We start from the raw sequence: 23,729 nt of genomic DNA on the forward strand, positions 1-23,729 counted from the left end.
AACTTGGAAGCCAGCAGAGAGCTCATGCGGAAGAGAGAAGCAAGATATAGTCATGGGAAGAAACATCACATGTACAAGTTACAGGTACACCAGGAAAGAAAAGGCTTCATTCTCATTTCATTTCAAGTGGTATAAATCTGGAGTTACTCTAGATATTCAGAGGTGTATCTGAGCTCAGAATCCCATTCATGGTCTTTGTTTAAAATATAAGCTGAGATTTTTAAAGGAGACTAAGAGACTTGGGCACCCAAATTTCCATTCAAATTGGATCCATGATGCGCGATGTATTTATATTAAAATTAAATATAGGATTTACAATAGACGTAAGGAATTTGGGGACCTATCTCCAGTTGACCCCCGTTGCCCTTCTGAAAGCCTCAACAAAAACAATACAGTTTGAGATCTGTATCATCTCCATGTATGATACCAAAGGCCACATGATAACAGCCTTTGAGTTAACTGAAACATTCACCTGCCTGGGGGAAAAAAAATCAAAATTGCCTTAAACATATTTGCCAGCCCAGCATTTTCCTGATGGCCCCCTTCACCTCTTTGTTCCTCAGGCTGTAGATGATGGGGTTTAACATGGGTGTGAAGACTGTGTAGGAGAGAGAGAGCAGCTTCTTGGTGTCTGGGGAGTAGCTGGATTTAGGTCGGAAATAGGTCAAGCCATCTGTGCTGTAGAACAGAGTCACCACCATGAGGTGAGAGGAGCAGGTGGAGAAGGTCTTGAGTCTGCCTTCAGCTGAGGGTATCCTCAGGATGGTGGAGATGATGCAGATGTAGGAGACCAGGATGAAGATGAAGGGGAACAATACAATTACAATGGTGTCCGTCACAGCATACATCTCAAATAGGTAGGTGTCCCCACACACCAGTTTCAACACTGAGGGGCTGTCACAGAAGAAGTGGTTGATTTCAGTGGGACCACAGAAGGGGAAACTGAACAGCCAAGTCGTCTGCACTGTTCCTACAGGAATCCCTGAGACCCATGAAGTCACTGCCAGCTGGATGCAAATCCTCCTATTCATGACAACTGTATAGCGCAGGGGGTTGCATATTGCCACATAGTGGTCGTAGGCCATGGCGGCCAGGAGGAAGCACTCTGTGCTGTCAAAGAAGAAGAAGAAATACATCTGCAAGATGCAGCCATGGAAGGAGATGGTTTGATTGGCAGACAGGAGGTTCGCCAGCAGCTTAGGGACGATGACTGAGGTGAAACAGATCTCCAGGCAGGACAAGTTCTGGAGGAAGAAGTACATCGGGCTATGAAGAGCAGGATCCGCTGTTGTGATGAGGATGATGAGAATGTTACCCATTAAGGTTATCACATAAGCAGCCAGGAATATCGCAAAGAGCAGGTGCTGGAGCTGGGGGAGATTGGAGAACCCTAGGAGAATTAACTCAGTGACCACAGTCTGGTTGGCCCAGGTCATTCTGTCACCATTCAGGGCAACTTAATCTATATTTCCCTCCTTTTGTTCCACCAAGGGCACCCACTCTATGCTCTCAGTTCCTCAGTTGTCACTTCTTTGGGGTAGAGACTCATGTCTCTCCCTCTTTACCAGAGGGCTTCGAGCCCTTTCCTCAGTAAGCCTTAGCAGGCCTACGTCTGTGCTTTCTTTTCTCTTCCAAGCCTACAAATGGATTCATTCCCCCCAGCAATATGTTACTATGCAATTCTTTCTAAGCAAGAATGTATACTCTTAAGGTGAAAGCGTTACAGAGAAAACATATTAAAATAATAAAAGAACCTATATGCATGCTCATAAAATAACCAGAGATCACCTCAACTCCAGCAAGGGCTCTGCTAGGAGTCATTCCTTCCCAACCAAAGGGTTTTTCCCTGATTACAAGTTCATAACAGCATTAGCTCAGAACTCACACATTCATGAAAACTTTTGCCTCTCCTTTATACAGCCTGGACCTTTGTTTTTTAGATTCCAGGAATAGGTAATCAGCCGAGAATAGCTCTCTCCTCAGGACATAGCTTCAAATGGCTGGAGCTTCCCAGGAAAGCCACTTATCAGTATATGTTCTAAAACTATATTCTTATCTGGCCCATTCCTAAGTACAATCCTTTGAAGCTCATACTACTGCCAAGGGTTCATCACCCCTCTCTCACTCTGGAGAGGTTACAGATAATCCTGGCCCACAATAAAGTATAAACCATTCATTTAATACAATGGACTCCAAAGATACTTAAACTTAATTCAATAAGGTTTTTCAAGGATATTGCAGGAAATTGCCATATTTGCAACACATTCTTCTAAACATTTTTACTCTGAGTCTGAAAGAGGTTATGAAGAGAGTAATCCAGTTCTCCGAAAGCCTTCAGATTTTCTGTCCTCTTTGGTAAGTTTAATTATGTTCAGTGGAATTCACGCTGCAGGCAAGGTAGTATTTCCTATCAGTCTGATTGTCATGGAAAGTGGTCAGAAGTGTTACCTTCCGGACTACCCCATTTATGATCCACCTTCTGTTCCTGAGGCAGCCACTGACTATGAGCAAGATATTAAAATCTCTGAGAAATATAGTGTGATGGAAACTCTCTGATATTTCAAGCCAATGTCAGAGTACAAGTGGAAGCCAGTAGAAGTCTGTGATCTGCAAAACATACACGAATGAAAAAAAAACGCAAAAGTAACTAGAACATTGTTTGGACTGTGGTTTTCACAGCCTCTAACTGGAGCTGGGTTTGAAATGGTTTTCCCATCCAGTAAGAATTTTTGAGATTTCAGAAAAAAATATTCTCATCTTGAATCAGGCCAAAAAATCTTTTGTGAACCAATAGACCAAGTAATTCAATTAATGAATGAATCAATCAACCAATCAAACAGTTTGAGGCAATAAAAATGTTTGGTTTTGATAATTTTGAAAAATGCTTCATTCGAATTTACCCTTTTTATTCTTTCTAAATAAAGTTTAATTTTGAAATAAAAAAGTCATTTTCAACTGAACTGTTTTGTTTAGAAGATGTCCATTTTGTGAGCAGAGAAATTCATTGAAACCCATCAGAAATTCATTCATTTTCCCATGTATGAATTCAGTTTACATGAATCAGCATTTTTCAGCAAAAAATATTTTGTAGCAAATTCTCAGAGAACTCTATTTCAAAGGGAGTTAGGTGCCCGAGATCCACTGAAAGGCAATAGAAGTTGGGTCCCTAAATCCTTGACAAATTCTATCCATACTTGTAATATAAATACTGTATTAGCTAAAGCAAGAGGATGGCTGAAAATGCTACTCATATACACAATGTGCCTGGTTCACTACTGTGTTGTTCTAGTTTTATCTCAATGCAACTCCAGGGAAACCTATGGAGTTTCACCAGAATAATGGAACCAGAGTAGTGAAACCAGCCACTTGACTCCAATGGGTTGTCCGTTGGTATAAGTAAGAGCAGAACTTGTCAATCATCTTTATCCATTTCCCACATGACCTCCAAATCAGATTAATTGTGATCCATTTTTATCTTTTTTATCACAGAGGTCTGAACATTCTAGATGTTAATCTTATAGTTCCTCGCCACCTGTAACATCTTGTGATACTGAGGGGAGAGTTTCAAAGGCAAAAAGGTGAATTAATTGATTATCCCCTTGTGACTTAGAAAATCATAGACTCATAGATTCATAGGACAGGAAGGGACCTTGAGAGGTCATTTAGTCCAATCCCTTACACTCAGGGCAAGGCTACGTCATTACTAGACCATCCCACATGAGCATTTGTCTGATCTGTTCTTAAAAACCCTCAATGATGGACATTCCACACCCTCCCTAGGCAATTTGTTCCTGTGCTTAACTACCCGGACAGTTATTAAATCTTTCCTAATGCCCAACCTAAACCACTCTTGTTGCAATTGAAGCCCATTACTTCTTGTCCTGTCCCCAGAGGTTAAGAACAATTCTTCTCCCTCCTCCTTGTAACAACCTTTTATGTACTTGAAAACCGTTATCATGTCCCCCCTCTGTCTTCTCTTCTCAAGACTAAACAAACCTAGTTCTTTCAATCTTTCTTCATAGGTCATGTTTTCTAGATGTTAAATCATTTTTGTTGCTCTGCTCTTCTCATATTTGTCAACATCTTTCCTAAAATATGGGGCCCAGAACTGGACACAATACTTCAGTTGAGGCCTAATCATCACAGAGTAGAGTGGAAGAATTATTTCTCATGTCTTGCTTAGTGTGCCTGCTAATAAATCCCAGAATGATGTTCATCTTTTTGCAACAGTGTTACGCTGTTGACTCATATTTTGCTTGTGATCCACGATATGTAACTCCCAGATCCCTTTCTGGAGCAGTCCTTCTTAGGCAGTCATTTCCCATTTTGTATGTGTGCAACTGATTGTTCCTTCCTAAGTGAAGTCCTCTGCATTTGTCCTTTAAATTATATATTTAAAAATGAATTTTTACCAAACCTAGTTATACAGGAGGCCAGAGGAAAGCCTTGAAGAGCTAGTGATGCACCATGTGGAAGGCTGTTGACAAATCAGGAAGAATAAGCCTAAAGAAACACCCCTTGGATGAAGCTGGAAAAATATTCATCAGAGTCCTTTGGTAAAGGATAGTTTCAGGGGGTGTGAAGGGAGGAGAACTCACTGTGGAGACAACCAACAGGGTGGGAAGAAAGACAAGACAACAAAAATGACTAGTGCATGAGACACCAAAGGTGTTAAAAGTTTCTCTTAATCTTTCAAGAGTGCACTACAAAAATATAATAGATTAAATAGATAGATAGATAGATAGATAGATAGAACAGTAACCAGGATTAATAATGAAGCAGGTTTCACATCTCTGGAAATATGAACCTGCTAGTTATTTCATCAGTTTAAGAAAGTAAATTACGACAATCACGTGTAAAGTTTGCCTTTTGGAGCAACACAGAAATAGGTGAAAGAATGTCAACATCTGGAGGGAGAGAAAACTGCTAAACTCATCTCATGAAAATCTTTACCTTCCTCTGCCAGAGCGAGGGTTTCCTACTGACAGCAAAACAGGGTTGGTTTAGTCTTCTTATCAGGATTTACCCATCAGCACTGGAACATTTCAACAGAGCCATCTGATGGTAGCAATTACAGGCAAATTGACTGTTTACACATTACCTTAATCATACCATAAAACTTGCTAATATAGTTTTAGTACTGGGGTTAAGTGAGTTGATGTGATCTGGCAATGTTGCTGTCCTTCTCTGAGGTGTCTGGTAACATATTTATGGCAACATGAGATGTTTATGTGGCCTTCTCCCCAAGGGGCTTGTTTCCTGGGGACTCATTATTACCTGGTGTAAATATACACATATAGTTTGCTTGATAACTATTACCTCATTTATTGGTAGGGTGTTCTGAATAGTGATGGGCCTGAACCAACCCTGCAGGATAGAGTGCTCCTACATTTAGGAGAATGTAGAACCCCAAAACCTGATGATGATGATGATGATGAAGAAGGTTGAAATATCACCTATCAGGGTTGGTTTAGATCAGAGGTCCTCAAACTGGAGAAATGTTCAGGGGTGCAAGGCTGGGGCTCAGGACAGCACCCACAGGGGGTGGGAAGGGAACATCACCCAGCTCCGGTCCTGGCCCTGGCTGCTGGCCCTAGTTACCAGCCCCATGACTGGGGACCTTCGGGCCCAACACCTGGGGTCCCTGCCACCAGCCCCATGCCAGGGGCCCCAGCTCCTGGCCTGGTGGAGACACTGCTCCCAGACCTGCCCCCAGCTGTGGCCCCAGCCTCAGCCTCCTTACCCCGTCTGCATCTCCCTTCCCAGAATTGAGGCCCCGCTCCCGGTCCTGGCTCTGGATTAGGTGGGAGGATAGAGGCAAGGGTATGTGTGAAGTAAAGGGCTTGGGGACTGCTGGTCTAGATGAGAGTTAGTTGTGCCAGGAGTGCAGGGGACTGGACTAGATGACTTCTCGAGGTCCCTTCCAGTCTTTTGATTCTATAATTCTATGACTTATATTACATCAGTGGCTCAAGGTCTCAGCAGAGATCAGGTTCCATAGTGCCAGGCACTGGACAAACACACAGTGTGGATCAGTTCTTTCCTGGAAGAGCTCAAGGTCTAAACAAACAAGAGAGAAACTTCAGGAGGGAAAGCAGAGACCTGGAGGAGAAATGAAGTGAATTGTCCAAGTTCACAAAGTAGGCCAGTGTCAGAGCTGGCAATGGTTTCCAAATGTCCTAAATCCTATTCAAGTGCTTCTATGGCAATGAAGGCTAGGGTTGTAAAATTAGCCTAAACTAAGGCACCCTATTGACGCACCTAACTTCCTTGAGTTCCCTTGAAACATGCAAATGAAGAAGTGAGGAGTGGCTAGGTAGATCAATAGGAAGAGAAGGTTATTGGATAATTATGTGGATGGATGGAAGGATAGAGTAGATAGACTGGTGGATAGATATAGAAGGTGGATGGATGAATTATTTAAATGGATGGATAGACACCCCCCTCCCCCAATGAGTCCCACTCACATGACATGCCCTACTAATGCCCAGACCAAACCCATTCCCATGAACAATCACACATGACTAGAGCTTGCTCACATTATCAGTCCAAACCCCAGGCCCTGTTCACACGAGCGCTTCAGTCTCTCTTCCTCATCACTGTTTTCACAGAGTCACAGAGTATCAGGCCAGAAGGGACCATGTGACCAACTAGTCTGAGCTCCTGCAGTGCACAGAGCATTACATTTTACTCAGTTCCTCCTTTATTGAGCCTAATAACTTGTGTTGGAGTGAGGTATGGTCTACATGGTGGATAATGCTCACTTACAATGGTGTCATTTCTAACGCTCACATTAATTGGTCTGCAGAGACCCTGCTGGTGTGCTCCCTGGTGGGCTTTAACACAGTGTAGTTTGAAAGAGGACTAAGTTAAAGCGCACTAGGGAACCTTTAGTGTGTGCCAGCAGGGTCTATATGAATGAATTAAAATGCAACACTTTAGTGAGCTTCAGGTATCACACACTTATAAGCGTGCATTGCCCCACCAAGTAGACAAGCCCTAGAGCATGACTTGTGTTTCTCTAAAGCACGTCTTCCAGCAAGGAATACAGACTTAATCTGAAGACATCAACAGATGAAGAATCCACCTCTCCCCTCAGTAGTTTGTGCCAAAGGTTAATCACTACTACTGGTAAAAATGAGAGCTTTATTTGTAATTTGATTTTGTCTGGCTTCAGTTTCTAACCATTGGCTCTTATTCCGCCTTTCTCAGATAAATAGACCTATATACTGTCACGGATGTACTGTGCTTACACACACACAGGTACTTTTCTCCAAGCTTAGTGGCACAAGTAGTCACTGTTGGTATTGACACACATAGTCTCACCCTTACTTTCCTCAAAAGAGTTGTTCCATGTCCTCAGGTGAATAATGTTGATCACATCATGACATCACGCATACAATACCAGTGCAACTCAGCCAGAAGATTTCCTCATATGAGTACATTGTACTCATGAACTTAATCCATCAGGGTGCCTAACTCTATTAAAAGTGGTTTCACCACTGAGAATTATAAGAGGGAGTCACATAACTCTGTGAGGGGGCAGGCTGTAGGACACCTGCCTTTCATCAGCATCTTAAACTGGCTAGCTTAGTGGCTACCAACCCAGCTTTTGTGACTCGCAGTCTAAGGTACCTAGCTTTCCCCATTCATTTACAGGGAGTCTAGGCACCTATCTCAGGTGTTGTGAATCACAGAATTGCTCCTGTGATTGTCTGAAAACTGAGTAGGCACTTCAGGCTCTCATCTATTATTTTATTGCATGTTATTTTATTTTTGCTTCATGCTTGCATGACAAATGCACTTCCGTTATGCAACTATATGACTTTAAATAAGGGGAAAACCCACCTTGGTTTGGATGGAGAAACTGAAACCTTCTTGTACAAAAAAAGAAGTGGAGGGACAGATTAAGAGAGAGAGAGAGTGAATTTTCTCATTGCCTTCAATGGGAAAAGGATCAGACCAAAAGAGACAGCAAGAGACTATCACAGAGAGAAAGAGACAATGTTGGAATGTGAAATGAATGCGAACCCCACACATTGTAACTATTGCACTAAAAAGCACTATGCTCCCAGGAGACCCAGGACTCTGAGGATCAAGACAACTTCAGTGTCCTAACTCTTACAGTTACAAAATATATTTCACAGACACATTTCAAGAAGAAAGCAGAACTGAAACCCAGATCCTGTTCTCATTGTAGTCAATTGTAAAACTCACCCTAACCTGAACTGTAACCTGAAGTTCTTAATTGGTGAAAGATCAGGGGAGAAGAAATTTAATCTCTTCCACTAACACTGGTCAGCTGTCTAACACTGAGCAGACACATGGGCCAGATTTCTCCTACAACACTTAGGAACCAAGACAAAGAAGCTGAGAGTTTGGTCCAATTCTATTTAGGGGAACGCATGAGAAGTGAATTGGAGATTCATCTTTGACCTCAGTGGAAGCAACAAAAGACTCTTAATGATTTCAGTCAACTGTTTTAACCTAGTAAATACTGGAGTATGGTTCAGAGATGTTATCCCGCTGCTCACTACTGAAAAGGCAACAGAGACAAAGTAACTTAATTAACACATGGATTTTTTGGAGTCAATGAAAAAACTTTCCAACTTCAAGAGGTAGGTAAAGAATTTCCTACAGCATTTACAGGTAGTGGTATGTGGTATACAGATACTATGCAGCCAATGAAGGAAACAAAAAAGAAAGAAATATAGATAAATAGACAGACAAACAGACATTCTCATAAATGATAATAACTACTCTACAGGATTTTGATACCAACATCTAGACTTATATAGCAGAGATATACTTTTTTCTTCTATTCTACAGGATTTTACAAGCGCAGCTTTGGCTTGATTGGTGTTTGTTTTTTTGCTTCTTACAGTTAAGGCATCTTAAGTAATAGATGGACAGTTTTTGGTATATTTTACTGGAAGTCCAAATAAATACATAATAATAAAATATGAAGCAAGTTTTCCCATCAGCTGATGTTTTCCAGAATTCCTAAGTGTCTATTGAATTTGTGCTCCTCACTCAGTTAGATGCTTTGGAAAATACCACTCTGTACAAAAGGAGCCAATGTGATCTTTGATGTGATTGCAATGAATTCAGCAGAGTTGCTCTAGAAAATTTCTTGCCTTTTTCTGTTTAACGACCCAGTTAGAGAGGCAAACAGGGCCAGATTGTCAAAGATATTTAGGCAGTTTAGGAGGCTAAGTCCCATTAACATCAGTGGGAGTTAGGTAGGTGTCTAAACTGCCTAGACTTTTTAAAATCCTATTCGGTGTCTATCTGAATCTATAGCCATTCAGCTAGACTCAGTCATTTAGAATTCAAAGTGATATTGATAAACTGGGGAACTGTTCTTCAATCAACATGATGAAATATGATAAAAACAAGAGTAAAGTACAGGGGTTACCTCAGCTGGAGCACTGTGTCCAGTTTCGGTACCACATTTTAAAAAAGCTGGGAACAAGCTGGATGTAGTCCAAAGGAGAGCACCAAAAATGATCAGAGGTTTAGAAAACCTGATATATGAGGACACATTGAAAGAACTTGGTATGTTTATCTACAGAAGAGAAGACTGAGTGGGGACACAATAACAGTCTTTGCACAAACAACAAGGAATCCGGTGGCACCTTAAAGACTAACAGATTTATTTGGGCACAAGATTTTGTGGGTAAAAAAACCACTTCTTCAGATACACCTGAAGAAGTGTTTTTTTTACCCACGCATCTGAAGAAGCGGATTTTTTGCCCATGAAAGCTTATACTCAAATAAATCTGTTAGTTTAGGAGTTGGCAACCTTTCAGAAGTTGTGTGCCAAGTCTTCATTTATTCACTATAATTTAAGTTTTCACGTGCCAGTAATACATTTCAACATTTTTAGAAGGTCTCTTTCTCTAAGTTTATAATATATAACTAAACTATTGCTTTATGTAAAGTAAATAAGGTTTTTAAAATGTTTAAGAAACTTCATTTAAAATTAAATTAAATGCACAGCCCTCCGGACCGGTGGCCAGGACCCAGGCAATGTGAGTGCCACTGAAAATCAGCTTGTGTGTCACTTTCGGCACGCTTGCCATAGGTTGCTTACCCTTGTGTTAGTCTTTGATGTGCCACCGGACTCCTTGTTGTTTTTGTGGATACAGACTAACACGGCTACCCCCTGATTCTTGACAGTCTTCACATAAGTCAAGGGAAGTTATAAAGAGGATGGTGGTCAGTTGTTCTCCATGTCCATTGAGGGTAGGATGAGAAGTAATTGGCTTAATTTTCAGCGAGGAAGGTTTAGGTTAGATATTAGGAAAAAAATGTTTCTAAGTATGTGACTAATTAAGCAGTGGAACAGGTTACCTAGAGAAGTTGTGGAATCCTCATCTCTGGAGGTTTTTAAGTACAGGAAAGATAGATAGACAGACATTTGGAAATCTCAGCCTAAATTCTCCAGCTCTGTCAGTATAATGACTCCCAGCAAAGTTGGAATTCCAACTCCAAAGCACCACTGCAGATTGCTACACTTGTATAACTTAGTCTTCTATCAGCAGTGATAGGCTTTTATCTACCAGAGGATCAGTCAGTAGCAGGCTATCTGACACTCATTTTTCCAGTAATTTATTTAAACCACTGAAGGTGTAACCTACACACACACACACATTCACCAGGTGTTGTCAGTAGCTATCGATGTGGTGCTCTGCTCTTGTTCGATGATGGTAAGAGTCGGCTGTGTGCATATTCTCTCTGTGTGCTGCCCCAGCTCTGCGCAGATCGCTAACACAGCAAAACCCGAGAGAACCCCCAATGACCACAAACTCTAGTAAGGTACAAAGGAACCCGAGCCAGGTTTATTGTCAAACGAAGCACAGTAATAGTTTCCCGTAAACTGTACAAGACATACTACGAATTTGTGCCCCCTGGCAATGGACCAGCTCAGTCAGTGGTGGGACTTTCCACTGCCCCCTAGCTGGCCAAAGATACGCACTCCGGGGCCTACTTTTATACAGTTACAGGACAGATTATTCATCCCTACTGAGGTATTGAGGTACAGCCCCTTGGTGCATTAGGAGGCTGTCTCCCCCATTGATCATGTTGTTTCAAACAAACAGATCTATCCATCATGCTGTCCTTTTGACCCTGTCTTTAAGATGCACCTGGGGTGTATGGGGTTGTATGTATCTTGCTGAGAAGCACCACCTGCATCGTGCATATCAGAACGATCCATCCTCAGGGGCAAAGAAGACCACCTTTATCAACTCTCGCAGAACAGTACAGAACTGACTGCGCAAAATGCAGGACTTGTGGCTGAGCACCAAAGCAGATGAAATACAGGTGTACACAGACAGGAACGACTATAAGCAGTTCTATGAAGCCCTCAATACACTCCATGGTCCACAGTCTTCTGGGAGCTTTCCCCTCCTGAACTCTGATGGCACTGTGCTCCTTACAGAAAAGACGCAGATTCTCCAGAGATGGGCTGAACATTTTGAAGCAGTTCTTAACTGCCCCTCAGTCATCAATGATGAGACCATTGACAAGATGCCCCAGGTTGCAGTCAATGACTCAATGGATGCTTCACCAGAAGAGGATGAAGTGAAGAAAGCCATCAACCAGCTGTCAAGTGGCAAAGCCCCAGGGTCAGATGCCATACCAGCAGAGGTGTACAAAGTCGGTGGACCTGTGCTGCTACGGAAACCCACTGAGCTATTTCAGTCCTTCTGGAAGCAGCGATCCATTCCACGGGAATTTAGAAACGCGTCCATCGTGCACCTCTATAAGAGGAAGGGCAATCTCCAGGTATGCAACAATCACTGTGGAATCTCGCTACTCTTTACAGCGGGGAAAGTTCTTGCACGGGTTCTGTTGAACCGATTGATCATTCACCTGGAGCAGGGCTTACTGCCAGAATCACAGTGCGGCTTCCGCAAGGGATGTGGGACTATTGACATGATCTTCGCTGCACACCAGCTACAGGAGAAATGTCAAGAGCAGAATCGTGAACTCTGCACAACTTTTGTGGACCTCACGAAAGCATTCGACTCTGTCAGTCGCCAGGGCCTGTGGAGGATCATGTCGAAATTCTGCTGTCCAGACAGATTCATACAAACAGTACCTCAATTTCATCACGGTATGATGGCTCGTGTCCTGGATGACGGTGAAACATCTGAGACCTTCCCAGTCACCAACAGTGTCAAACAAGGGTGTGTTTTAGCACCCACTTTGTTCAGCATGATATTCTCTGCCACTCTGACTGATGCCTTTCAACACTGCACTGAAGGAGTAGGCCTGAAGTACAGAACCGATGGGAAACTAGTTAATCTGAGGTGACTGCGGTCCATCACCAAGGTGAAGGAAACTGTACTTCGAGACTTTCTCTTTGCCGATTACTGTGCTCTGAATGCTAGTACAGAGCCAGAAATGCAAGCCAGTATGGACAAGTTTTCATCTGCATGCAACAAATTCGGTCTCACCATTAACATCAAGAAGACTGAGGTCATGCACCAGCCAGCTCCCCATGCTCCATACTCAGAACCGTCCATCACTGTAAATGGACAGAGACTTCAGGCAGTGGACCACTTCACGTACCTGGGCAGTACGCTTTCCCGAGCAGTGTCAATCTATGATGAAGTAAACTGCTGAATTGCTAAAGCCAGCTCTGCATTTGGCTGATTGCACTCCAACGTCTGGGAACGTCAAGGGATCAGCGTACCAACGAAGCTGAAGGTCTACCGAGCAGTGGTCCTTCCAACTCTGCTGTATGCCTGCGAGACGTGGACTGTCTATCGGAGTCATGCACGAAGGCTCAATCACTTCCACATTTCCTGTCTGCGAAAGCTTCTAAAAATCAGATGCCAGGACAAAGTGCCCGATACTGAAGTCCTTACCAGAGCCAGCCTGCCGTCAGTTCACACACTGCTGATGAGAGCCCAGACCAGATGGGCAGAACATATCATGAGAATGTCAGACGAGCACATTCCTAAACAACTCTTCTATGAAGAACTCACTCAGGGAAAGCGCTCCCATGGAGGACAAAAGAAGCGGTTTAAGGACACGCTGAAGACCTCTTTGAAGTCCCTTGAGATCAACACCGCCACATGGGAAACCTCGCACTGAACCGTCCAGCATGGCACAGCCTCATTCACACAGGTAGTAATACCTCTGAGGCCAGGCGTACTGCTGAGGCTGAAAGAAAGCGTGAACTGCGCAAGTCCAGAACTGCCCGCACATCATCGACAGTGCCATCACATGTCTGCCCGATGTGTGACAGGACGTTCCATGCCCGAATCAGACTGATCAGTCATTTTCGGATGCACAGAGTCCGGTCATCAAACGAATGAGTTGTTGAGGACTTCATCGACAATGATGGATGAACATACATAAAAAAAATGCACCTACCTATTCCTTGTTATCTCTGTGGAGTGCCATCGTATCAGGATGTCCAGGTGCCATCTTGGCACAAGTTCCTCTTATTAGCACTTATATGTTGTTGCACCTTCTTCTAACAACCATCTTCTTACCATCTTCTGTGAGTGGGACCTGCCTCTGGCTCACAGCCCAGCTTTTCCTCAGCAATGCCTGGAATTACTTTGGTTCAGACTTCAGGCCTCAGACTGGGCCTCTGACACAAGAGTTTATGTTTCAAGGCCTCATCTTACTACACCAGGTATAGGATAACCATAAATATAAAGGATGCTTCTTCCAGCATTTTAATGCTCATCCTCTTTGTAACTGAACACAAAGAGTTATTTTATTCTTGGAAGAAAAGGATCCTGCTTGGAGGGGGGATTAGTTACCCAGTAGTGTGACATAAGCATCAACTATCTGAATGTCACACCCCTTCAATGTGTCTCAAGTTGGGCAACCAAAAATTGACACAACAAAAATACCTGGGTCACTTTTGAGAATAATTGCAGGATTAGAAAACATGCCTTAAAGTGTGCTCAGCTACATAGATTGAGATAAGAGAAGGTTAAGGGATGACTTGATCACAGTCTATAAATACCTACTTGGGGAACAACTATTTGATAGAGGCTCTTCAGTCTAGCATACAAAGGTAGAAAAAGATCCGATGCCTGGAAGTCGGAGTCAGACAAATACAGACTAGAAATAAGGAGTTAATTTTTAACAGTAAGAATCATAAACCATTGGAACAATTTACCAAAGATTGTGTTGGATTCTCCATCTCTACTTTTAAATCAAGATTGCATGCTCTTTCCCCCTAAAAAGTCTACTCTAGGAATTATTTTGGGGCAGTTCTCTGGCCTGTGTTATACAGGAGTTAAGATTAGATGATCACAGTGGTATCTTTTTGCCTTGGAATCTACGAATTTTCAACATTGTGTCCAGATAACCCTTTACTGCCTTCATTACCTCTGCAGATGACACCCACTGAGGAAGCACAGTGGAGAAATCAAACCCTCATAACTGAATTCATCCTACTGGGGTTCTCCAACCTCCTGCGCCTTCAGGGTATGCTATTCTGCATGGTCCTATTCATGTATATGGTGACAGTGATGGGAAATACCCTCATCATCTTTGTTGTCACAGTTGATCCTGCTCTCCACTCTCCTATGTACTTCTTCCTTGAGAACTTGGCCTTCATTGAGATCTGCTTCACCTTGGACACGGTGCCCAAGATGCTGGTGAACCTCCTGGAGGAGGAGAAGAGCATTTCATTTGCTGCCTGTGCTGTGCAGATGTATTTCTTTTTCTTTTTTGGCTGCGCAGAGTGCTTCCTTCTAGCAGCCATGGCGTATGACCGCTGCGTGGCCATTTGCTACCCATTGCGCTATAACACCCTCATGAACCAACCAGTCTGCCGCAAAATAGTGGGCGGTGTCTGGGTGATCGGAGTTCCTGTCTCTCTGCTGCAGGCAGTCTGGATATTCAACTTGCCCTTCTGTGGCTCCAGCCAGGTCAACCATTTCTTCTGTGATGCTCCAGCAGTGCTGAAGCTGGTCTGCACTGACACCTACAACTATGAGATGCAGGCTATCGGCTCCACGCTCCTGTTCCTCATATTCCCCTTTGTGCTGATCCTGGTCTCTTATGTCCGCATCCTCACCACCATCCTGAGAATGCCATCAGCCGAGGGCAGGCGCAAGGCCTTCTCCACATGCTCCTCCCACCTCATCGTGGTAACCTTGTTCTATGGAAGTGGCAGTTTGGTGTATCTACGGCCCAAGTCTAGCTACTCCCCAGATGTCAAGAAGCTCCTATCTCTGTTCTACACAGTCCTCACACCCATGCTGAACCCCATCATCTACAGCCTGAGGAACAATGAGGTGAAAGGGGCTCTGAAGAGGGTGATATGGCGGAAATTGTCCTTGCAGAATTAGTAGGTACTTTGATTAGATGTTATGGCAGCATGGAGGATTTTGACTGGTATCCTGCAATCCCCATAAATACCTGGGAGGAAGGACATTGCAGTCTGAGAGGAACATCGAGGAAGGGACAAAGACGTAGTTAAAATATTGATAGTCTTGCATCTGGAAACAATATGGGGCTTATTGTAAAGTATGTGGAATGGAACTCGGTAGACCTGGCTTCAAATCCTGGCTCTATCACAGAATCTCAATGCTACTTAGACTGGGATTTTCTAAGGGAAATAGGTGCCCAAATCCCATTGATTTTCCATAGGAATTGAGCATCTAATTCTATTAGGCCTTATTAAAAATTCCAACCTGCACCCCTCACTTTCCCATCTTTAATGTGGGAAAAGCAATGTCTCGGCAGTGACAGATTGGAAATGATGGTGGCTTCGGTGAAAAAAAAATAGTTTTTTCCCCAGAAAACCAAGACCCTCAAAATTTGCAATTTTGGGCTTAAAACTGGATAATTTAGCAGTTTTGGGCTAAAAAATATTCAATTTTTTGGTAGTTTTCTGCACTTTTTTTTTTTTAGTGAGTGGGGGGGCTGCTTAATATTTCATGTGAAATATGCCAAAAAAATTCAGCTGAAAATTGCTGAAAACCTTTGGACAGAAATAACTGCAAACATTAGTTGCTGCACAAGAAATCTTTGATTTTCTGTTTTCCCCTCCCTTCCCAGGGACCAATGACCTGTCTTAAGACATAAAGGAGACAATATGTATTGTCATATACTCTCACTGTTTCTTTGCTTTAACCCCTAGGAATGTACCTATTGGACAATCAAAGGAGTTGCTCCATTCCTATGGACCCCAAATCAGAATTCAACATATATATATTTGACAAAATGTTATTAGTATAAAAGTCTTTATTAAATGTTAACTTGCTAACTTGAGACCATGCGTGGAGACTTTTAACTGTTGGTTAATGTGCTATCTTGTCTTGCTGCATAACCTATCCCGGGGTGTGGAACTAACTACACCATCACTTTCCCCCGCCCATGGAAAATCTATATATTCTATTGTAATCAATTGACTGGCAGTGTCTCTGAGCCTAATAAGCAAGGTGACACTCTACCAGCGCTGTGTGTAATAAACTCCTATGCTTGACCTCTACATGGTGTGGATTTATGTCCTTCACATATTAATATCCCAAGAACTTATTTTTGCTGGTACTTGTAAAGTTGTGTCAGGGTCTGACATTCCAGGGTGCAAGCCAGACCAAGGAGGGGCTGTGTTACCCATACACTGCAATCTGGGTACCTCACAATACTTTACTGCTGTAGCTCCCACATGGGCTCCTCACAAACAGCTTGCCAGCCTGCAGGTCACACCCCCAGCAAACACAAGCCACACTCTGGCTTCTAGTCAACTTGGTTCCTCTTTACAGGGTGACCCCAACACACTCCCAGTCTTGAATTCCCACCCCCCTCAGAAATGTGTGTTCTGCACTATTCAGCCCTCTCCTGGACAATCCAGATATACTAGGTCTGTGGCTCTTCTAAGAGGATCAATATAGAATAGCCAGCTACCTTAAATGGAGTCACCCAAACAATTCACAACACTGGATTTGTTTTAATTATAGAATTAAACATCTTTATTTAACTACCAGGAGTTAGATTTTAAGAGAGTACAAGCATAAGGCATTAAAGTCAGAAATGGTTACAAGAGAAATAAAGATAAAATGTTTCCTTTTACTAAAACATAACAAGCTAGACTTGGTTGAAGGTAAAATTTTTGTCCCATGCGTCCATCAATAGAGTTGATCAATCTTCAGATCAGGAACTGCTCCCGAAGTCAGATGGGCTGGTTTCTTTTGTCATCTTAGGAGAAAGAGCAAAAGATGCCTAGGGAGAGGTAACTTGGGTGTTTTGCGCCTCACATTTTTAGTTAAGTCACCCTTTGAAATGTATTTCCCTGAGGGTTACCTATAGACAAAATTCATTCCCACTGTGAGGTTGAAGTCAAGGACTCTGGTGGTGAAAGAGGGCTCATGCTGTTTACTATACTGCAGATATGTTTGTTCCCACCTGCTTCCTTACCAAAGATCAACCACTTGACAGGTCATGGCCCATCTGCTTGAATAACACCTTGCTAGAGGTGTCAGTTTTGTCCTTTTCTTTGAGAATCAGGTTTACCCACTCCCAGGCATGTCTGGTAAACACACTTCAGTCATGATTTCAGATTATGTCTATAACTTTATATATAATGTTGCTATACAAATTTCTCCATACAATTGTTGACCAGCTAGTTATTAGTTTTCAGAAGATACCATAAGAGGCATATTTAATACAAATATTATTACAATGGTGTGCAGAGTGTTACTACAGGGTACATTCTGTCAGACAGGGCTATCACTGTTGCCAACCCATATATTCAAAAAGCATGTGTCAGTTCTTTGGAAAATCCTGAGTTTTGCTTAAAAATGATGAGATTTTAAAAATTATAAATTTTGATTTTTTACCTGCTTTTCTCAAAAACCCACAAAGGCCAAAAACTTACTTTTTTATTAAAGGAAAGTTGAGGCTCTCATGTAATAATCCAATTCCAAGCAGACAGGTTTTATGGAAAAAAACACCAGATATCACAAGACTCACAATAAAATCCCAGGAGTTAGCAATACCCTACTGTTCCAGGAGTGGGCAACTGCACTTGCCTTATACCAATGTTTCATCACTGTCATCCTAATGCAACACACTTCTGTGTATGAGCAAATACCTCCTCAGACGCAATTCATTGTTGATGGCCAAGGTCAATGCATCATTTCAGTACTTTCACAATACTTAATAGACATGGAACTCATGAAATTAAAGTGAGATTGAAGTGATATTTATGCTTTGTGCTTTACCTCTGCACATGGGTGAATTTCATCCTTAGCTTGTAGCCAATAGCATTGTAACTGATGTCAGTTATTTTAATCACTGGACCAAAAAGTGTGCTTTGGAAATATTTTCAGATAAAATAATAATTTGACACGTTCAGAGTCTCTTCTCTGAATTAGAAGACTCATAACCCTGGTCAAAAAAGGGGTAATATTTTAAATGAAAATATTCATCAAAATAATTGTCCCTTTCTCATTTAAAAATCTTGACATTCAAAATGTTTCAAATACTTCTTCTCATACCTAAAAGGGGTACTGCCCAGGAAAAAATAAATGCAGTTCCTAACTCCCCTTTCACTCACCGATGCACAAACCAGGAGTAAGGTCACTGAAGTGTAAATCAGGAGAAACACAGCTGAAATAACTTGAGTGAAATGAGAGGGAGACTAGGTCCATCATCAGAATGAAAGGTTGGAGAACTCAAAGTCATTCCAACATGAGAACAGCTTTATTCTATGTAGGATCATTCAAATAGAGTCCAATATGACTGTACTAGAATATCAAAGTGAGGAATTCAATTATTTTGGTGAAAACATCCTCCCAAATAGTTTGCCCAGAGCCTACTTTATCTCCTTGTTTCTCAGGCTGTAAGTGATGAGGTTCATTACTGGTGGTTCCACAGAACAGAGAACTGCAGCCAGCTGGTCCTAATGCAAAGAAGAAGCAGACCTTGGCTGTGTGTATGTAAATGTTGCAGAGCCAAAGAACAAACTGAACACAGTGAGGTGGGGCAGGGAGGTGAAGACTTTATACCTACCCTGTCTGGAAGGGATTCTCAGCACAGCGGAGAGAATGTGACTGTAGGAAAAAATGATTAAAGTAAAGTGGCTCATACATATAACTGCTGCTCGGGCAATCATCAAAATATCATTAGCATCTATATCGGTGCAAGAGACCTTTAGCAGCTTGGGGATAGTGATCAATGGCTCCCTGTCTAGTTGGCAGGCGGTTTCAAGGGGAGTGCCCTAAGGGTCGGTCCTGGGGCCAGATTTGTTCAATATCTTCATTAACTGTCTGGAAGATGGCGTGGACTGCACTCTCAGCAAGTTTGCAGATGACACTAAACTGAGAGGAGTGATAGATATGCTGGAGGGTAGGGATAGGATAGAGAGGGACTTAGACAGATTAAAGGACTGGGACCAAAAGAAACCTGATGAGGTTCAACAAGGACAAGTGCAGAGTCCTGCACTTAGGATGGAAGAATCCCATTCACTGTTACAGACTAGGGAACAAATGGCTAGGAAGCAGTTCTGCAGAAAAGGACCTAGGGGTTACAGTGGACGAGAAGCTGGGTATGAGTCAACAGTGTGCCCTTGTTGCCAGAAAGGCTAATGGCATTTTGGGCTGTTTAAGTAGGGGCATTGCCACCAGATAGAGGTATGTGATCATTCACCTCTATTCGACATTGGTGAGGCCTCATCTGGAGTACTGTGTCCAGTTTTGGGCCCTACACTACAAGAAGGATGGGGAAAAATTGGAAAGAGTCCATAAGAGGGCAACAAAAATGGTTAGGGCACTGGAGCACATGACTTATGAGGAGAGGCTGGGGGAACTGGAATTGTTTAGTCTGCAGAAGAGAAGAATGAGGAGGGATTTGATAGCTGCTTTCAACTACCTGAAAAGGGGTTCCAAAGAGAATGGATCTAGACTGTTCTCAGTGTTAGCAGATGAGAGAACAAGGAGTAATGATCTCAAGTTGCAGTGGGGGAGGTTTAGGTTGGATATTAGGAAAACTTTTTCACTCAGAATGGTGAAGCACTGCAATGGGTTACCTAGGGAGGTGGTGGAATCTCCTTCCTTAGAGGTTTTTGAGGTCAGGCTTGACAAAGCCCTGGCTGAGATGATTTAGTTGGGAATTGGTCCTGCTTTGAGCAGTTGACTTTCTGAGGTCCCTTCCAGCCCAGATGTTCTATGATTCTATTATATTGCAAAAGAACTGGCCAATAATATTGGATCCGCAGCAGAACAATGTAAAGGCCTGGTGTATACCAAAGAGTATACAATATTGCTGAGCCACCAGCCATCTGGGCACATGAATCCTTGTGCATGATCACCCTGTAATGAGGAGGTTGGCATATTGCAATATAATGGTCAGATGCCATGTCATAAACAGATAGTTAAGGGTTAATGCCTCTTTTACCTGTAAAGGGTTAAGAAGTTCACCTAGCCTAGCTGACACCTGACCAGAGGAACCAGTGGGGGAACAAGATGTTTCAGAAGGAAGGAGGGAAGTTTCCTTTGTTTAGTCAGTTTCAGTTTCAGCTGGAGAAAAAAAGATCAAGGAACCAGCCTCTTACCAGAGTAGTAAGTTTCAGAAAGGAATAAATAGGTTTATGTTTATTTCTTTGTAACTTGTCTTGTGCAATTAGAGGAAGAATCAAACTGGGTATTTGGGTATTTTTTTGGTGGAACTAAGGTTTTGCCCAGGGGAACATCCTCTGTGTTTGGAATCTGTTGTCTGTGAGAGTAGCTGGTATGCTAATCTCTCCCAGAGGATTTTCTTTTACTTTTCTTTTCTTTAATTAAAAGCCTTTTTTAAATAACCTGATTGATCTTGCCTTGTTTTTAGATCCAAGGGGGTTGGAGCTGGATCCACCAGGAGTTGGTGGGAGAAAGGAGGGGGGATGGTTAATTTCTCCTTGTTTTAAGATCCAAGGGGTTTGGATCTGTGTTCACCAGGAAATTGGTGAAGTCTCTCAAGGCTACCCAGGGAAGGAAAGTAGTGCTTGCGAGTGGTGGCAGTCAGACCATATCTAAGCTGGTAATTGAGCTTAGAGCTTCTCATGCAGGTCCCCCACATCTGTACCCTACAGTTCAGAGTGGGGAAGGAACCTTGACATGCCATCACTGTGAGAAAGCTCGGTTCTGAAGCTGCCAAGGTGGGAACCAGAAAGACTTGGACAACACATCCAGAGGAAGGGATGGGTCTGGTATTGGTTATGAAGTTAGCCAGGGATTTGGGGACAGGGACAGAGATGCAGCAGAGGTTTAGAAAGGACAAGATGTCTAGAAAGAAAAAACATGGATGAGTGAAGGTGGTGGTCAAAGATTATTACTTTGATGATGACTAAATTCCCCACCAGGGCTGCAGTTAAATGACTAGAAACACCACAGTGGGTAGAATCTGCAGTTCCCAAATGTCAGAGCATCCCAGGAGAAGGAACTTGGTCACAGTAATTTGGTTGGGCATGTCCTGCCCTTCATAGGCACTGACTCCATGGGTGCTCTGGGGCACCCACCAAAAAAATAATAGGAGGTGCTCAGCACCTGCAGGGCTGGATTAATCTTTTGTGGGCCCCAGCACCCAGACCTTGGCCCCGCCCCCAAACAGCCTCTTCCCCCCAAGGCCCATCCGCCGCTCTTCTCCAAAGGTCCATCCACCGTTCTACCCCAAAGGCCCATCCACCACTGGCATGGGGTGAAGCGGCAGAGTGGAGAACCCACCAGCAAAAACAAAAGTCAGCCCCTGTGCTGTCCACTGCAAAGGGAAGAAAAAGGGAAATGGCTTCTTAAAATATTAACAAAACTAAATTCTACTAGTTTTCACTCCACTGAGCCCTGCAGATCCCAGCACAGCGTCTGGATGCTGTTCTGGTGTGAGCCTCTTCAGCACAACTCTTGACAAACATTCAATTTCATACCCTATTTCTGCCCTCACTTATTCTTGTGTATTCCTTCTGCATTCAGAGTCTGCTTCCATTTGCCATTCTGCTTTCACTGACACCGGTTCATTTCTACAGGGCTAGCGATTCAGCTGACGTTAACTGGCATAGCACCATCAAAGTCCTTGGAGCAACATCAATTTACACTAGTTGTGAGCCTGGCCTAGTGATTTTCACCCTGACCTGAAACAAACATTTGCTTCCACATTGTTCTTCTGTTCTACCATTATTAGCACCATTAATAACCCAGAGTTTTCCCCTACAATTAAAATGTAACTAACATTTGTCTTGATGATACATTGAATGAAACAGACCCAACACCACCCTTCCACAGCTATATTCACTGAAGTTCTGCAGAAATCTGTAAATAAATTCTGAAATTGAAAATGTGGATAAACCCATCACCCTTCTCTTGTGACCAAAAAAAGTAAGTGGTAGCGGGCATCATCTACAAGTTGAGAGGGGAAACTGAGACATAAAAGAGCCACTAAGAGCCAGCTCAGAGGTGGGGACAGAATTCATTTCATATCGGGACCCAAAACCAGCTGAGGGATCCACCACTGGCTATGACACAAATGTATGAAGAGCCTAACTGTGCACAAAGCATGGCCAACTTACTGCAGCATCTTCCTGGAGATGAATGGCTGAAGTTTCACTAAGAAAATTTATTTAGGTGGCTTCTTCTAAGGGCATTTTGGTTGCTGTTCCCTGCAGAGGTGAAAGGCAAAACTAGTGAGGGGGGAAAAATCAACTAATTACTAAGAAAATGTAAAGTAGTCTCTTTGGTGCAACAGAGAGCATTCTGAAATTTTAGTAAGCAAGGCAGTGTTTCTGTGGCTGTGGCTTTAACTCTTACTAGAGGATGAGGAGGGCCAGTGATTGGGGCATTGTGCTGGGCACTCAGGAGAGCTGGGTTCAAGGGCTTGGTCCATCATAAGCTTTCTGTGTGACCTAGAGCAAGTCACTGGGAGATAGGTGCCTGAGTCTTAGGTCTGCATGTGTAAACGTGAGCTGATATCACTTTCTTCTCTCACAGGCATGCTGTAAGAACAATACATTGGAGGTTGCATGTCGCTCAGGAACTCTAGTAACAGGGGGCAGGTAAGCACCATAGATGGGTTCTGAAAATAAACAAATAGGGGTTGTCATTTTTTTCCAGGAGAGTCTCACTGTCTGAATGGGGTGGACCCAGTTTAAACAAGAGGGAAACCCGTCGCCTTTGAATGTTGGTGGTGGATGGTGATGTGGTCTTATAAGAGACACAAGAGTCTATCCGGCCCCTGTGCTTGTACTGATGGATCATGCCACAAATTGTAGGAGAATTTTTTCCCCCTTCTCAAGGCATGATCTGTGTCAGATAGCATCAAGGGCAAAATCCGATGATTTGAATGAGAATTAGATTGGGACTTGAATTATTTATATGTAACCTAGATAGGTCTGTGCTACACAGGAAATCAGATTAGAGGAGCTCATTGTCTCTTCTGGCCTTAAAATCTATGAATAGGATGTACCTGGGCCATGTAACCACAACACCAGCATCACAGCCGCCGAAAGAGCCCAGAGTGAGCTAAGGAATAGTGACATCACCACCTCCCTAACAGGTGGACTTAGAGATAAATGGAACAAATTCAGCAGGGCTATCTCCATTTAGGTCCACTCACCAAGATCAATTAACAGCATTCTGTTCAACACAATTTACTGGTCCTGATTTTTTACTCCTTCATTATCCCAGTTCTATGTCAGTATGACCCAACTTATTAAAATGCAGTTATGTTGCCTGAAAGTGGAGTAACACTGTGGTCAACCTGGTCCATTGGTTTCA

The 23,729-nt window shown here is 42.9% G+C and overlaps 2 protein-coding genes across 2 annotated transcripts; one reads left to right on the forward strand and one right to left on the reverse strand.

The window, feature by feature from the left end:
• Nucleotides 1-491: 491 nt before the first annotated feature.
• Nucleotides 492-1,436, reverse strand: LOC127040949 (olfactory receptor 10A2-like). Its single transcript, XM_050935479.1, has one exon. It carries the CDS (start codon nucleotides 1,434-1,436, stop codon nucleotides 492-494), a length of 945 nt encoding a protein of 314 aa, XP_050791436.1.
• Nucleotides 1,437-14,375: 12,939 nt separating this feature from the next.
• LOC127040958 (olfactory receptor 10A7-like) lies at nucleotides 14,376-15,335 on the forward strand. Its single transcript, XM_050935486.1, has one exon. The coding sequence runs from the start codon at nucleotides 14,376-14,378 to the stop codon at nucleotides 15,333-15,335; it is 960 nt and encodes a 319-aa protein (XP_050791443.1).
• The last annotated feature ends 8,394 nt before the right edge of the window (nucleotides 15,336-23,729 follow it).

This window comes from Gopherus flavomarginatus (genome assembly GCF_025201925.1).
Source record: "Gopherus flavomarginatus isolate rGopFla2 chromosome 11 unlocalized genomic scaffold, rGopFla2.mat.asm SUPER_11_unloc_2, whole genome shotgun sequence".
Taxonomy (NCBI): Eukaryota; Metazoa; Chordata; order Testudines; family Testudinidae; genus Gopherus; species Gopherus flavomarginatus.

Bases quoted from the DNA above. Each gene is read 5' to 3' on its own strand.
- LOC127040958 (XM_050935486.1), top strand. From the start codon at position 14,376: ATGACACCCACTGAGGAAGCACAGTGGAGAAATCAAACCCTCATAACT.
- LOC127040949 (XM_050935479.1), bottom strand. From the start codon at position 1,436: ATGACCTGGGCCAACCAGACTGTGGTCACTGAGTTAATTCTCCTAGGG.